The 13,683-nt window shown below is 39.6% G+C and overlaps 1 protein-coding gene across 11 annotated transcripts in view; it reads right to left on the reverse strand.

The window, feature by feature from the left end:
* Positions 1 to 505: 505 nt before the first annotated feature.
* Positions 506 to 13,683, reverse strand: part of LOC139367989 (nucleosome assembly protein 1-like 4a) — a 74,380-nt gene continuing 61,202 nt past the window's right edge. For 6 of the 11 annotated variants that reach the window (XM_071106500.1, XM_071106525.1, XM_071106509.1 and 3 more), the window contains exons 12-15: positions 13,550 to 13,585; positions 13,408 to 13,446; positions 4,067 to 4,105; positions 506 to 2,306 (exon numbers count right to left, since the gene is read on the reverse strand). In XM_071106500.1, the coding sequence (XP_070962601.1) occupies positions 4,100 to 4,105; positions 13,408 to 13,446; positions 13,550 to 13,585 (81 nt within the window). In that variant the 3' untranslated portion in view covers positions 506 to 2,306; positions 4,067 to 4,099. The remainder of the gene's footprint in view (positions 2,307 to 4,066; positions 4,106 to 13,407; positions 13,447 to 13,549; positions 13,586 to 13,683) is intronic. The other 5 variants (XM_071106464.1, XM_071106483.1, XM_071106459.1 and 2 more) reach the window with 1 other exon arrangement.

The raw sequence follows: 13,683 nt of genomic DNA on the forward strand, positions 1-13,683 counted from the left end.
GATTCACATTGAGATTGTGTAGGCTACTTTGTGCATGATTACTCTATTGTACTGCATAATTGATAAGTCCTATACCTCAACCACATTACTTTGGTAAGCATCAATAGGGATTGACAGGTTGCCGTCACAAACTGAAGGCCTACTACAGGTTCGCCACTGCATAAACAGGTCTATAATCTTAGCCTTTATATCGGTTTAAACAAAGGATTATGTGTGTGTGTATATATACACACACACAGCCTGGCAGAGCGGTTTTATTTATTTAATTTTCTAGTACAAATGTATCCGACACCAAGACACTTTATATGTGGTCTCGAGACCGGTACTACCAGTAGATTGCTACTTTATTCATCACAGAAGGGACATTTCATAACACCTGCATGTGTAACTCAAGCTTAATGTAACACTATTCAGTGGTACAATTACTTTAAATGAATGTATATCAGATATTACCCACCCACTGCAATAAACATGGCTGGACACACAAAAACAATTAACAGAAACAGTCTGTCACACAACTTTAATAGAATATTAACTAATTCTGTACAAATTGAAAATAATATTGCCCAAGTAACAAATTGTGAGGAACCAGATAAGGCCATTTCTAGCACAAGGTCCAATTAGGTGGGGAGGATGAAGACATCACCGTGGCTTCAAGAGATCGGTTCTTTCAAAAATGAGGGCTCTACAATCTTTATTAAAAAAGAGGGGATATGTGTGGTAAAGCACTGTAACGATGACCATTGCTACCACGCTGACCACCATACCAACCAGCATCAATGTGCTGATTAGATCAAGTACATGGGCAACCGGTTGTCCCACGTTTGGGGAGACATTCTATAGACAAATAAGCATTCTTAGGAGAGTAATACATGTTTAAATGTCATTGTATGTTAGCAGAAATATGGACAGAACATGGTGGTTTGGTGGTGGAGGGGTTGGATTGGGAGCCTTCTGTAACGATGGGCACTGTTTATGATGGCTTCATGAACTGCCACAACACCTCAACCTTCTCTGGCCCAATTCCAAACTTATACACAAACACCCTTATTTCCTTCCCCTAACATATATCCGAGGACTGGATAGGTATGTTTTATATTCTACTAACGTTAAGCTTTACATTTTACCATCTGTACTGCTATCCCTTTTCTTGTTTAGTGTGCTGTGACGATTTGTAAATTGCACTTTCAAACCAAATAACCCTGTACACGTATCCGCAGTATGGTAATAACTCCACCTAAACCTCTAAAAGGCAGGATTGTTAAAACATCAACTATATAATATCTGTTATATTGCTTAAACCTACAAGGTCCTTTCAGATCAGCTAAAAGGGACAAATAAGGAATTAGGAACGATAGGTTTAGGATCATGCCATCGTTTCCAAATGTATTCGAATGGCTGACCATGAGAAGTGTAGCCATATTTAGTTAAGCCCTATGAGTCCGGGCACAGTCAAAGCAGTAGTATGGCAAGACATTTTCAAAACGCTTAAAACCATTTCACATATTAAAAAATACAATTTGGCAGTATAAACATTTTGTTAGTCTTGCAAAGCCTAGGAAAGAAGGGACAAATGTTTGTTGGGCATTTGCATGGTGAATGAGAATGGGCCTTATCTATTGTGGGTGGGACCTAAAATACTTTCCCATAACGCACCACTTCATACAGCTCCATGAAACCAGAATAAATAGTCCAAGGACATGAACATTAGTAAAGAAAATCAAATTGAGAGTAATACACCGTGTATTAAAAACACCATAAAGAAGAAGAAAAAAAAACAAAACAAAAACAAAAAAAAACTTGTCAGCAACCCCAGTGATGTATTAGGTCAAACCTGTTCAGCAGTTTCCTGGTAAATTAACACTTATCTTATTAGCCTTATAAAACCCTGAGTAACTGATTTGTGAAAACTAAAGTTTGGGATCTATCTAAAAAAAAATGTTAAAAAATTAAATTTGAATATTCTGAGGTTCTCGGCAGTAGTCACCTACTTGTGAAGTAGACTAACTCTACGTTGCCGTGGTGAATTGTTTAAAGTCCAGGTCACTTCTTAATTGGTTATGAATGAATCTAAAACAGAGGGCGGGGGACAGGACAGCAGAAAAATGGGCATGCATGTATTAAAAACACTGTTTGGTTGTGTTCTATTGCGTTTGTATGAGAGTTCATAAGGGGCGGAGCCAACAGGGGCAGGAAGACCTGCTGATTGGATGAGGACTGATTTGATGGACAGCAGCACCTCGGCCAATCTCCCCTGGTCACCACGGTTACTGCTGTTTGCACTCGGCAGGCTGGGGCTCTTCTTTCTGAGGGGAGGAAGGAGAGAGAGATGAGAGCTGAGGGGTTTAAGGAACCAGGCAGAGATAGTCAGCTAATTGAACTAGTGTCAAAAGAACGGATCAAGCCAAGAGGAGAAAAAGTTACGAAAGAGAGTGAGGAGACGAGTGAGAAGGGTGACTAGGGGAGAATCTCAATTGGACTGGAATAAGTTTTTGACCAAGTAATGAGAAGAGAGTTAGCCTTTAGTGAGACTTAAGAATAAAGGATAGAGCGGTACAACTAAGAAAAATAAACATATTGGAAAGATTGAGTGAAAGAAACAGGGTTCTGACCGGGTTGTGAAGAGACGGGAGTTAACCCTCTAGAGTATACCCCCTTATTTTAGGCACTAAACTATTATATATTTTACACACGTACACATTGAACAAAAATATAAATGCAACAATTTTACAGAGTTACGGTTCATAAGGAAATCAGGCAATTTAAATAAATAAAAGAAGCTCTAATCTATGGATTTCACATGACTGGGCAGGGCAGGAGCCACTGGTGGGCCTGGGAGGTCGTAGGGCCACCCACTGATAGCCAGGCCCAGCCAATTAGAATGAGTTTATCCCCACAAAAAGTATTTATTACAGACAAACACTCAGTTTAGTCAGCTGTCCGAGTGGCTGGTCTCAGACGATACCGCAGGTGAAGAAGCCCGGATGTGGAGGTCCTGCGCTGGCGTGGTTACATGTGGTCTGCGGTTGTGAGGCCAGTTGGCTGTACTGCCAAATCTTCTAAAACGACATTGGAAGCGGCTTATGGTAGAGTAATGAACATTCATTTCTCTGGCAACAGCGCTGGTGGACATTCCTGCAGTCAGCATGCTAGGTGCACGCTCCCACAATTTGAGATGTCTGTGGCATTGTGTCGTGTGACAAAACTGCACATTTTTAGAGTGGCCTGTTACTATCCCAGGCACAAGGGGCACCCGTGTAATGATCATGCTGTCTTAATCAGATAGTTGATATGCCACACATGTCAGGTAGATGGATTATCTTGGCAAAGGAGAGACACTCACTAACAGGGATGTAAAACAGATTTGTGCACAAAATATTTGAGAAATAAGCTTTTGTGCGTATGAAAAATGTCAGATCTTTAAATTCAGCTTATGAAACATGGGACCAACACTTCACATGTTGCATTTATATTTTTGTTCAGTATACTTCCGATACATTTTCTCAAACTGGTGCCAGGCTCTCTTCAGACTAGTCTTGAGGCTCACATCTTCGCAGAGGGGTCACAGTGTGTAGCCCAAAAGGTTCAGATGCTACAGACAGAAGTTGGCAGATCGGATGTACCGTAATACCGTAACGGATCGTAGAGCAAAATGGGGAAGACCATTGTGTTCACCATATTTCCATAGAGCGGTCATAATAGTTTGTGGGGTAAACCTTTTGGACGCTACAGATGTTTTCATGGGAAGAAGGATTTTCGGGATGTCTCATGGTCTGACAAACAGATGCAGAAGGGTGACGTGGATTGAGATGCAACAACAAAAAACATCTCCATCTTAAACAGATTTTTGATTGGGATTGTTTTATTACGCTAATTACATTTCCACGGGGCAGCGGGCATCGACTCTAGGGGGTTAAGCTTGACAACAGAATGAAGGATGGAGTGATGGATAAAGAAATGTCTGGATAGAGAAAAGGATAAAGGTGTAGATGGAGAGAATGAGAGAAGTGAGCCAAGACAAAAATACAAAGTACAGAATGCAGTGTCATTTTAATTTCTCCCTTACCTAGAAATGCATGGGGTGAGAATGAATGATTGCTTATGCCTGTAATGGGAAGTACATGGGGAGGGGAGAGACAATAACAATGGTCAGGAACAAAACCATAGGGTTATTCAGATAGAAACGCAATATACTGACAGGGAGTGATGATGTCGGATCTACATTATGCTATATTATATTCTGTAAGGCCATACACGTTTAATTTACTGTATAACAGAGACCCCGCTTCACATAAAAGTAAAAAAGCCAAATCAAATGTTTCACTTCGTCAATGTAGTATTTGGGGTTTGGTTTAATCGCAGTGAATCGTATCATGGTAATACATTTAAAAAATAATTTGTAACTCCTGAACAGTAAAACATTTTGTTTTGCTGTAACCTTTCTGTGTTGCTGCAAAAATGTATTTTGTAGAATGATTTAAACATTCAATTGATTGTACATTGCAACCCAATAGATGCTAATAGTCAGCCTGAAATAAACTCCTAGATATATACTGCCGTTCAAAAGTTGAGTCCCTTAGAAATGTCCTCGTTTTTGAAAGAAAATCACATTTGTCCATTAAGATCACACCAACTTGATCAAAAATAGTGTTAACTTGTTAATGTTGTAAATTACCATTGTAGCTGGAAACAGCTGATTTCATATGGAATATCTTTATAGGCATACAAAGGCCCATTATCAGCAACTATCACTCGTGCTCCAATGGCACGTTGCGTTCGCTAATCCTTTTAAAAGGCTAATTGATCATTAGAAAACCCTTTTGCAATTATGTGGTTTCTCATGGTCTGAGTCATTTAAGTGTCTTTTGGCAAACTTCAAGCGGGCTGTCATTTGCCTTTTGCTGAGGAGTGGGTTATGTCAGGCCACTTTACCATAAAGGCCTGGTTGGTGGAGTGCTGCAAAGATGGTTGTCCTTCTGGAAGGTTCTCTCATCTCCACAGAGAAACTCTGTCTGAGTGACCATGTTCTTGGTCACCTCCCTGACCAAGGCCCTTCTCCCCTGATTGCTCAGTTTGGCCGGGCAGCCAGCTCTACGAAGACTCTTGGTGGTTCCAAACCTCTTCCATTTAAGCATGGAGACCACTGGGTTCTTGGGGACTTTCAATGCTGCAGACCCTGGTACCCTTCCCCAGATCTGCCTCGACACAAACCTGTCTCGGCGCGCTACAGACAATTCCTTTAACCTCCTGGCTAATTTTTTTGCTGTGACATGCACTGTCAACTGTGGGACATTTTATAGACAGGTGTTTGCCCTTCCAAATCATGTCCAATCAATTGAATTTGTGCATAGGCAATACGGTAAGCTATCAGACAGACAAAGGTGTGTGTAACGTCATCGCTCTGAAAATAGACGCTTAGTTTGTTACATTAGATTTTATTTGCCAACATGTTCCTAATTGGACAAGCTAAACGTGTACAATTTGCCAAATGGATAGCCTAGGCCAGGGGTTGAAACCTTTTCATGTCAAGGATCCCCAAATATGATGAACTCCTGGTCGAGGACTCCCTACAAAAAAAAGTGAGAAGGCGGCGCAACTCATCCTGGGCTTAAGGCACAACACTGCACATCACAAGAACAGTTTCAAAATAATAAATAAGTCATATTTGGACTCATTTGTTGTGAGACGATAGGCTTGCCATTTTTGCATGTTTCAATTAAGCGCTTAATGAAAAATATCCATTCCTTGTTGGCTACAGATGCATTTTGTTGGTCCGACATTTTACCATTTGGAACGAATTTAACTTGTTAACCGGTTAATGGTGGTCGGTTAAATTGGACGAAATGTGAAACTATTATTCTTTTGCCTGACTCATCCTGAATTTACACTGAACAAAAACGCAACATGTAAAGTGTTGGTCCCATGTTTCATGAACTGAAATAAAATGCCAGAAATGTTGAATATGCACAAATAATATTTCTCAACACAGAAATGCACACTTCCCTATTAGTGAGCATTTCTCCTTTGCCAAGATAATTCATCCACCTGACAGGTGTGGCATATAAAGAAATGATTAAACAGCATGATCATTACAGTCTGTAATAAAGCCATTCAGTGGGGAAAGACTCATTCTGATTGGGTTGGCCTGGCTCCCTATAACCTCCCATGCATACCCACCCCCTGCCGAGTCATGCAAAATCCATAGATTAGGGCCTAATGAATTTATTTAAATTGACTGAGTTCCTTATAGGAACTAATCAGTAAATCTTAGAAATTGTTGGATATCGCATTTATATTTTTTGTTCAGTATACGTCCATTAACCTCTTGGATCTCTAGGGGCGCTATTTCATTTTTGGATAAAAAACGTTCCCGTTTTAAGCGCAATATATTGTCACTAAAAGATGCTCGACTATGCATATTATTGATTCTGAAGTTTCAGAATCTGCAAAGATATTGTCTGTAAGTGCCCCAGAACTCATTCTACAGGCGAAACCAAGATGATACGTCAACCAGGAAATGAGCAGAATCTCTGAAGCTCTGTTTTCCATTGTCTCCTTATATGGCTGTGATTGCGCAAGGAATGAGCCTACACTTTCTGTCGTTTCCCCAAGGTGTTTGCAGCATTGTGACGTATTTGTAGGCATATCATTGGAAGATTGACCATAAGAGACTACATTTTCCAAGTGTCCGCCTGGTGTCCCTGCGTCGAAATTGGAGCGCAAAGCCAGGTGCAATTATTTTTCCATTTGAGAGCAAGGAGAAACCAGGCTTCCACGAAGGATATATCATCGAAGAGATATGTGGAAAAACACCTTGAGGATTGATTCTAAACCACGTTTGCCATGTTTCAGTCGATATTATGGAGTTAATTTGGAAAAAAGTTCGCGTTTTGAGGGCTGAATTTTCGTTTTTTTTTTTTTTGGTAGCCAAATGTGATGTACAAAACGGAGCTATTTCTAATACACAAAGAATCTTTTTGGAAAAACTGAGCATCTGCTATCTAACTGAGAGTCTCCTCATTGAAAACATCAGAAGTTCTTCAAAGGTAAGTTATTTTATTTGAAGGCTTTACTTGTTTTTGTGATAGTTGCCTGCTAAATGCTAACGCTAATGCTAACGCTAAATGCTACGCTAGCTAGCTACTGTTACACAAATGATTGTTTTCCTATGGTTGAAAAGCATATTTTTAAAATCTGAGATGACAGTGTTGTTAACAAAAGGCTAAGCTTGAGAGATAGCATATTTATTTCATTTCATTTGCGATTTTCATGAATAGTTAACGTTGCGTTATGGTAATGAGCTTAGGTCTATAAATAGAATCCCGGATCCGGGTTTGGTTGTCGCAACAGGTTAATTTCTTCAACTTGTACCCAAACATTTAAAAAAATACAAGTAAAAAATATTTGCTTAAAGTTACACATTTTGACAGAGTTAATGAACTGTCCATTGAACAGCACAGCAATTGATAAAACAGGACCATGTTTGAAACAAGTGTTTCTAAGCTAGGGCTGGGTGGTGTTCCGTATTTTATGATATACCGGTATTGATGCACGGACCGGTTTGGGTTTTTACTTTACCTTCTATAACGTATTTGAATGTTTGTTTAATGCGATACGACGTGTGTAATGTGGACTTTTATAGTTTACTTCGCTACTTAAGTCATCTCTCTCCGTGCCACTTTCCACAGACCTAGCCCCGCCCCGTCACTCAAGGAATACCCTCACTTTGCTTCTTAATATAAATCCACTAGCATTCTATAATTACACCATTAGCTGGTGTTCCTTACATCTTCAAACAGCTAGTTTGTCTTTTCTTAGCAAGTTGGGCCTAAATCTTGTTAGCCGCTAATGCTAATCGCCAGCTAGCAAATAAATGTACTGAGTCAGAGCAAACGTAATTAGCAAAACAGCCTGATAATACCAGTGATGGTGTAGACCTAAACCGGTATGTTTGTGCAACAGTATCTTCTAATTCAAAGAGGAATACGCAAAGCATGAATATGTAAGCTACAAGAAGTAGCTAAGAGAAAACATGCAATGTAGCCAAAGATTATTGGGTCCCCTAGGAAACACTTAACAATCTTGGTTTCTACCAACTGTATTCAAAGTGCCCACTATTATTATACTCTAACTATAGAATAATCATATTTCCATGATGCCAACAGTTCACCCAAATGTTCACCCAAAAGTCAAATCGCAATTGCAACACTTGGTTAAAATATGGCCTAGAAGTGTAGAAATTATCTCAAATGAGTGCAGGAAATGCAGAAATGTATGAAAGTGCTGAAAATGATTTTGGGTTGAATTGAACAGTTTAAAACAATCAGAATGGATGCGTTGCCACCCTAGGGTCACGCACTACTCATAAAGCAAATGTAGCACGTTTACTATTCTGAGCTTGTCAATATTACACCAGGTAAGCAGTTACAGAAACCAGGAATGCAAACAGGCTCCATCTGAGCTATTGTGTCCAACACACCTGTTATATTAGGCACCTAAAACAGATGTTATTATGATAATTTTTTTCAATTACATGTTTTGCTAAAATAAGGTTTATCACCATTAGCATACTGGTTATTGTCAGGAATTTCAGATGACTAACATGCCAAAAGAAAACTGCCTGTTACTCAGGCCCAGAAGCTAGGATATGCATATACTTGGTTTTCTAGCATTGGCTAGAAAACACTGAAGTTTCTAAAACTGTTAAAATAATGTTTGTGAGTATAACAGAACTGATATGGCAGGCGAAAACCGAGGAAAATCCATTCGTAAATATTTATTTGAGGTCACAGGCCATTTCGGATTGCAGTTCCTCTGGCTTCCACTACATGTCAACAGTCTTAGAAAGGGTTTCAGGCTTGTTTTTTGAAAAATGAGCAAGTAGTGAGGAAAACTCCAAGGTGTATTTCATTACAAATGTAGTCTTGTTGGCACGTGAATGAGGTGCACGCTCTTCGTTATTTATCTTCCCTATATATTTAGATATTAGAATACCTGAGGATTAATTAGAAACATTGTTTAACTTGTTTGGATGAACTTTACTGGTAACTTTTTGGATTTGTTTGTATGCATGTTGAACGAGTGGATTACTGAAACAACCGAGCCACCTAAATGGACATTTTTGGGATATAAAGAAGGACTTTATAGAACAAACCAACCATTCATTGTGTAGCTGGGACCCTTGGGATTGCAAACAGAGGAAGATCTTCAAAAGATAAGTGATTAATTTAAATCACTATTTGTGATGCCTGTGCTGGTTGAAAAAGTATTTGTGTGGGGCGCTGTCCTCAGATTATCGCTTGGTATGCTTTTGCCGTAAAGATTTTGAAATCTGACAAGGCGGTTGGAATAACAAAAAGTTAAGCTATTAAACGATATAAGACACTTGTAATTTCATGAATGTTTAATATTATGATTTTTGAATTTTGAATTTCGCGCTCTGCAATTTCACCGGATGTTGTCTTAAGTGTCCCGCTAGCATTTCATGCACCAAAAGAGGTTAAGTAAATACAGGCATGCACCACATTACTACAAAACAAAACAGCTCAATCAAGCCTGATGGTCTTGTAAGTATAAAACCAAAGCTTGCAATTCATTAAATAAAAACATGAAAAGGTAGCGCAATGGAATGTCACTGTGGTGTGAAGAATACAATACTTTACCCTGTATGTGGTACAAATCACATTATCGTGGAAGCACCTCTAAGAGTATGAATTAGGCTGTTTGAGAAGGTTTGAATCCTAAGAAACCTGCCTACACATAGTTTGAAGTACAATACCAACATAGCTACTGTAGTAGGTCAAAGCTGTGTGCTGGAAAACCTTGGTAGAGCATGGGTGGAAAAGGCATTGTTGTTCCTTTTTCGGCTTCAAAGACTGTCACTGTTTTTGGTTTTTAATCCATGTTTTTTTACACCGGAAGGTGATGCACAACATAATTAATCAATAAGGCCTGAGTGGGTGTGGTATATGACCAATATACCACAGCTACGGGCTGTTCAATGTAAGGCAAAGTATTAACTGATTACCAACGTAATTAGAACAGTAAAAAGTAAAATGTTGTCAAACCCATACCACGGCATCCAGCATTCAGGGCTTGAACCGCAGTTTATACAGCATAACACATGCTCTCCTTGTGAACCCTCACAATATTATGTGTTTTATTGAATTTATTGATAAGATCTCAGCTCATAATCCTAATGATCAAAAGCAAATTGGCAAGACGAGGTGTGACCGTGACTATATCATAGTCATCCACCTCGGTAGAAATGACTTGGGGGAAACAAAGGGGACAGCCGTCATGACTCAGATGCGAGCTGATTTGTAGATAGTCATCTGAATGTTGGATGTTTCAGTGGGAGGAGGACATTAACAAGTGCATAAAGACGGCCCGGGGCCCTGTCAACTAGCTGGTGTTGGCATTTCTCAGTGACAGGCGCATGCCCACAATCCACCACTGCTAGGGCTGTGGCAGTCACAAAATTGTGTCAGCCGGTGATTGTCACGCAATAATTGTCGGTCTCACGGTAATTGATCGTTAATTAACAAACACATTTAGCATCTCCTGCCTTCCACATTTAGCCTACAAGCCACTGATGCAGACCTTTGGAACGTCTACCTTTTGAAAAGTCTAATAAATCCATGTAATACACCATCACAATAAATCCATTATGTATTTTAGACAGGACTAAAGAAACATGATATGAATAAAATGTATATTTCAGAAGAACAGAATAGTATACTCTGAGTTGTCCTTATGTTAGGTCCTGATCTGGCCATGCCAAATGGCTGTGGGCTACACTACTTCATTTAGCAGACAGGATTTCCTTAGAATTCCATGGCATTATTTTATAGTATGAAGAATACAATTGAACAAAGCTGAATAAAATAGGATATTTTCACCAAACGATTTGAGGGAGTGCACATGCAGCTATTCTGTGTTGAGCAGTTAAAGAAATAGGTACATGTGCTTAGAGTGATTCACGTAACTTTAGTTGTTCTACAAACATTGGGCTATATGTTGTGATTTTTAATACATTTTAAGGCTGTATGATGCGACTAATAATTTGAAAAAAAGTCACTTGAAAAGGTACGAGTTCTGCTTTGTTTTTTGCACAGGTGGTCACTCATTCACAATTTGACAAGCACTTAATAATGCCTAGAATTTCACAGTGGCATCCCCTTTGTGTGGCTGTAATACATCCTAAAAAAAAATCCATGCATTTTGCGGCTAGTGCACCCTTCTTGAGTGCTGCGTGATCCATCACGTGATCGGCTCTCCCACAGAACTACAAATGAAGACAGACATCGGGGACACAACTGCGCGCGTCCTTATCCAATTCCGAGGTGCATATTGAAGATGATGGAAGAACTGTCCACATTTACTTTGTCAGCCAACAATACGAGTAGGCCTAACGAACAGCAAAAGCACTAGCCTATGTCAACCTACTATCCCCCATAGTTCAAAAGTTGACCTATTTTATTCTGATTTTTTCCAATAGATCCCAAATGAATACAACCACTAGCATCAAAAAACCTGCTTTAAGCAATGAGCCTGACGCAACAATGAGGACATTGAGCTTAAAATGTTGATAAACTATTAGGCTATTTCTTCACATAGGAGCAGCAATGCGCACATGGCAGTAGGATAAGCGCTAATGTCCACTTCCAATTATGGATGTAATGCTTTTACTATAAAATTAAAAAATTACCTTCCCTAAACTTGAAACTCACGCATAGCGTGAGTGGAGTTAAGATTAATGTGCTTCATTTTAAAAGAAGTCCTTTGGCCACTTTAGTTGTGATACAAACCTTATTGAAACATATAGGCCTATGGGCTAGGCTACATGAGGTGTGACGATATGATTCGGCATTGTTTCTTATGCTGGGCATCATTCACAAGTGATAGGTTAATATTGTCACCCATCACACTATTCTTGATGTAATCTTGTCTTCGCATATACTAAATAATAAAGGGGCAAGGGGGATACCTAGTCAGTTATACAACTGAATGCCTTCAACTGAAATGTGTCTTCCGCATTTAACCCAACCCCTCTGATTCAGAAAGGTGTGGGGGGCTGCCATAATCGACATCCTTGTCTTCAGCGCCTGGGGAACAGCGTGTTAACTGCCTTGCTCAAGGGCAGAACGACAGATTTTTTACTTTGTCAGCTCGGGGATTCGATCCAGCAATTTTGTATAAGCACGCTAACATTAGCTAGTTTGCTACATCGCCAATCAACATATGTTTGCATTTATAGATTAACCTCAGCTTGAATACCACCATATATATATAGCTATATACAAACCTAGCTACTATATACAGTAGCTAGGTTTGTTTGCATACATTTATGACTGGCAGCATAGTGCAAGTAGCTGTGTGGTTGCTGAACAAGCGATCCCAAACTTAATTGCTAATTAAAAATTCTGATGTGTTCTGACGCAGCCGGCCACGCCCGGGAGGTCCATGGAGAGAAGCACAATTGGCCCAGCGTCGTCCGGGTTAGGGAGGGTTTGGCCGGCAGGGATATCCTTGTCTCATCGCGTACTAGCGACTTCTGTGGCGGACCGGGCACAGTGCACGCTGACCAGGTCGCCAGGTGTACGGCGTTTCCTCCGACACATTGGTGCGGCTGGCTTCCGGGTTGGATGTGTGTTGTGTCAAGAAGCAGTGCGGCTAGGTTGGGTTGGCCCTCGACCTTCGCCTCTCCCGAGTCTGTACGGGAGTTGCAGCGATGAGACAAGACTAACTACTCCAATTGGATACCACGAAATTGAAAAAAAAAAAAAGTACATTTTTTCCTTCAAATTCTGATATGTGGTACTCAGTAACAGACAGACGGCTGGCTCATGACCAGAGTGTGTGGTGCACCTCCAATCAATTGATGAGCGAATATTCGAGATTGGTGTCATATTGGCTTATATATGGTAGGGATATTTGAATTTAACACTGAGTTTCAACTAATGCCTATAACAGAAGTGACAATAATATACTATGATTAAGCATAGTAAAATTATAAAAGTAAATGTAAAATATCAAACTGTTATTAGATCTAGCCTACTTGTAAATGTTCAAAATACTCATAAGCTGCCGATGAACTACAATTGGGATAATTTTCTTAAAATCAATTGAACTGAAAATTACAACATTTAAAAAAAAAATATTAAAATAAACTGAGACATGATTAAATGCAATAAAAACAATGAATGGTGCTATAAAAATTTAAGTGACCTGTAATTAACACATTAAGTTTTACAGTCCTCGTTATAACAATGTTTTGTGAAGGGAAATATGATAAGCAGTTGGGGCTAGGAGGCTACTTCCTTTGACACACATGTACCTGGGTGAGGAGAACCAGAACACACTCAAAAGAAGCATGTCCACTAGCAGCACTGCCTAAATACTGACCTTAGGATCAAAGTCTCCCTCGTCATCATCATCCTGCTCCTAAATCACAAGAGACAGAGTAAATAATGACAATTATGCTTAGTATGTTCCATTTCACAAACATTTAACAAATAAAGATATTCATATCCAATCCTCTCCTTACCTCTTCATCTCCCTCCTCCAGCTCTTCCTCCTCAAACTGCACAGACAAGAGGACAACAGCGTTACACATTCTGTTACAGCTCCCGATTGCAAATACAGACCAAATACAAAGTTGTGGAAATGGAAAACTCTTAA

Source organism: Oncorhynchus clarkii, chromosome 2, assembly GCF_045791955.1.
Source record: "Oncorhynchus clarkii lewisi isolate Uvic-CL-2024 chromosome 2, UVic_Ocla_1.0, whole genome shotgun sequence".
Taxonomy (NCBI): domain Eukaryota; kingdom Metazoa; phylum Chordata; class Actinopteri; order Salmoniformes; family Salmonidae; genus Oncorhynchus; species Oncorhynchus clarkii.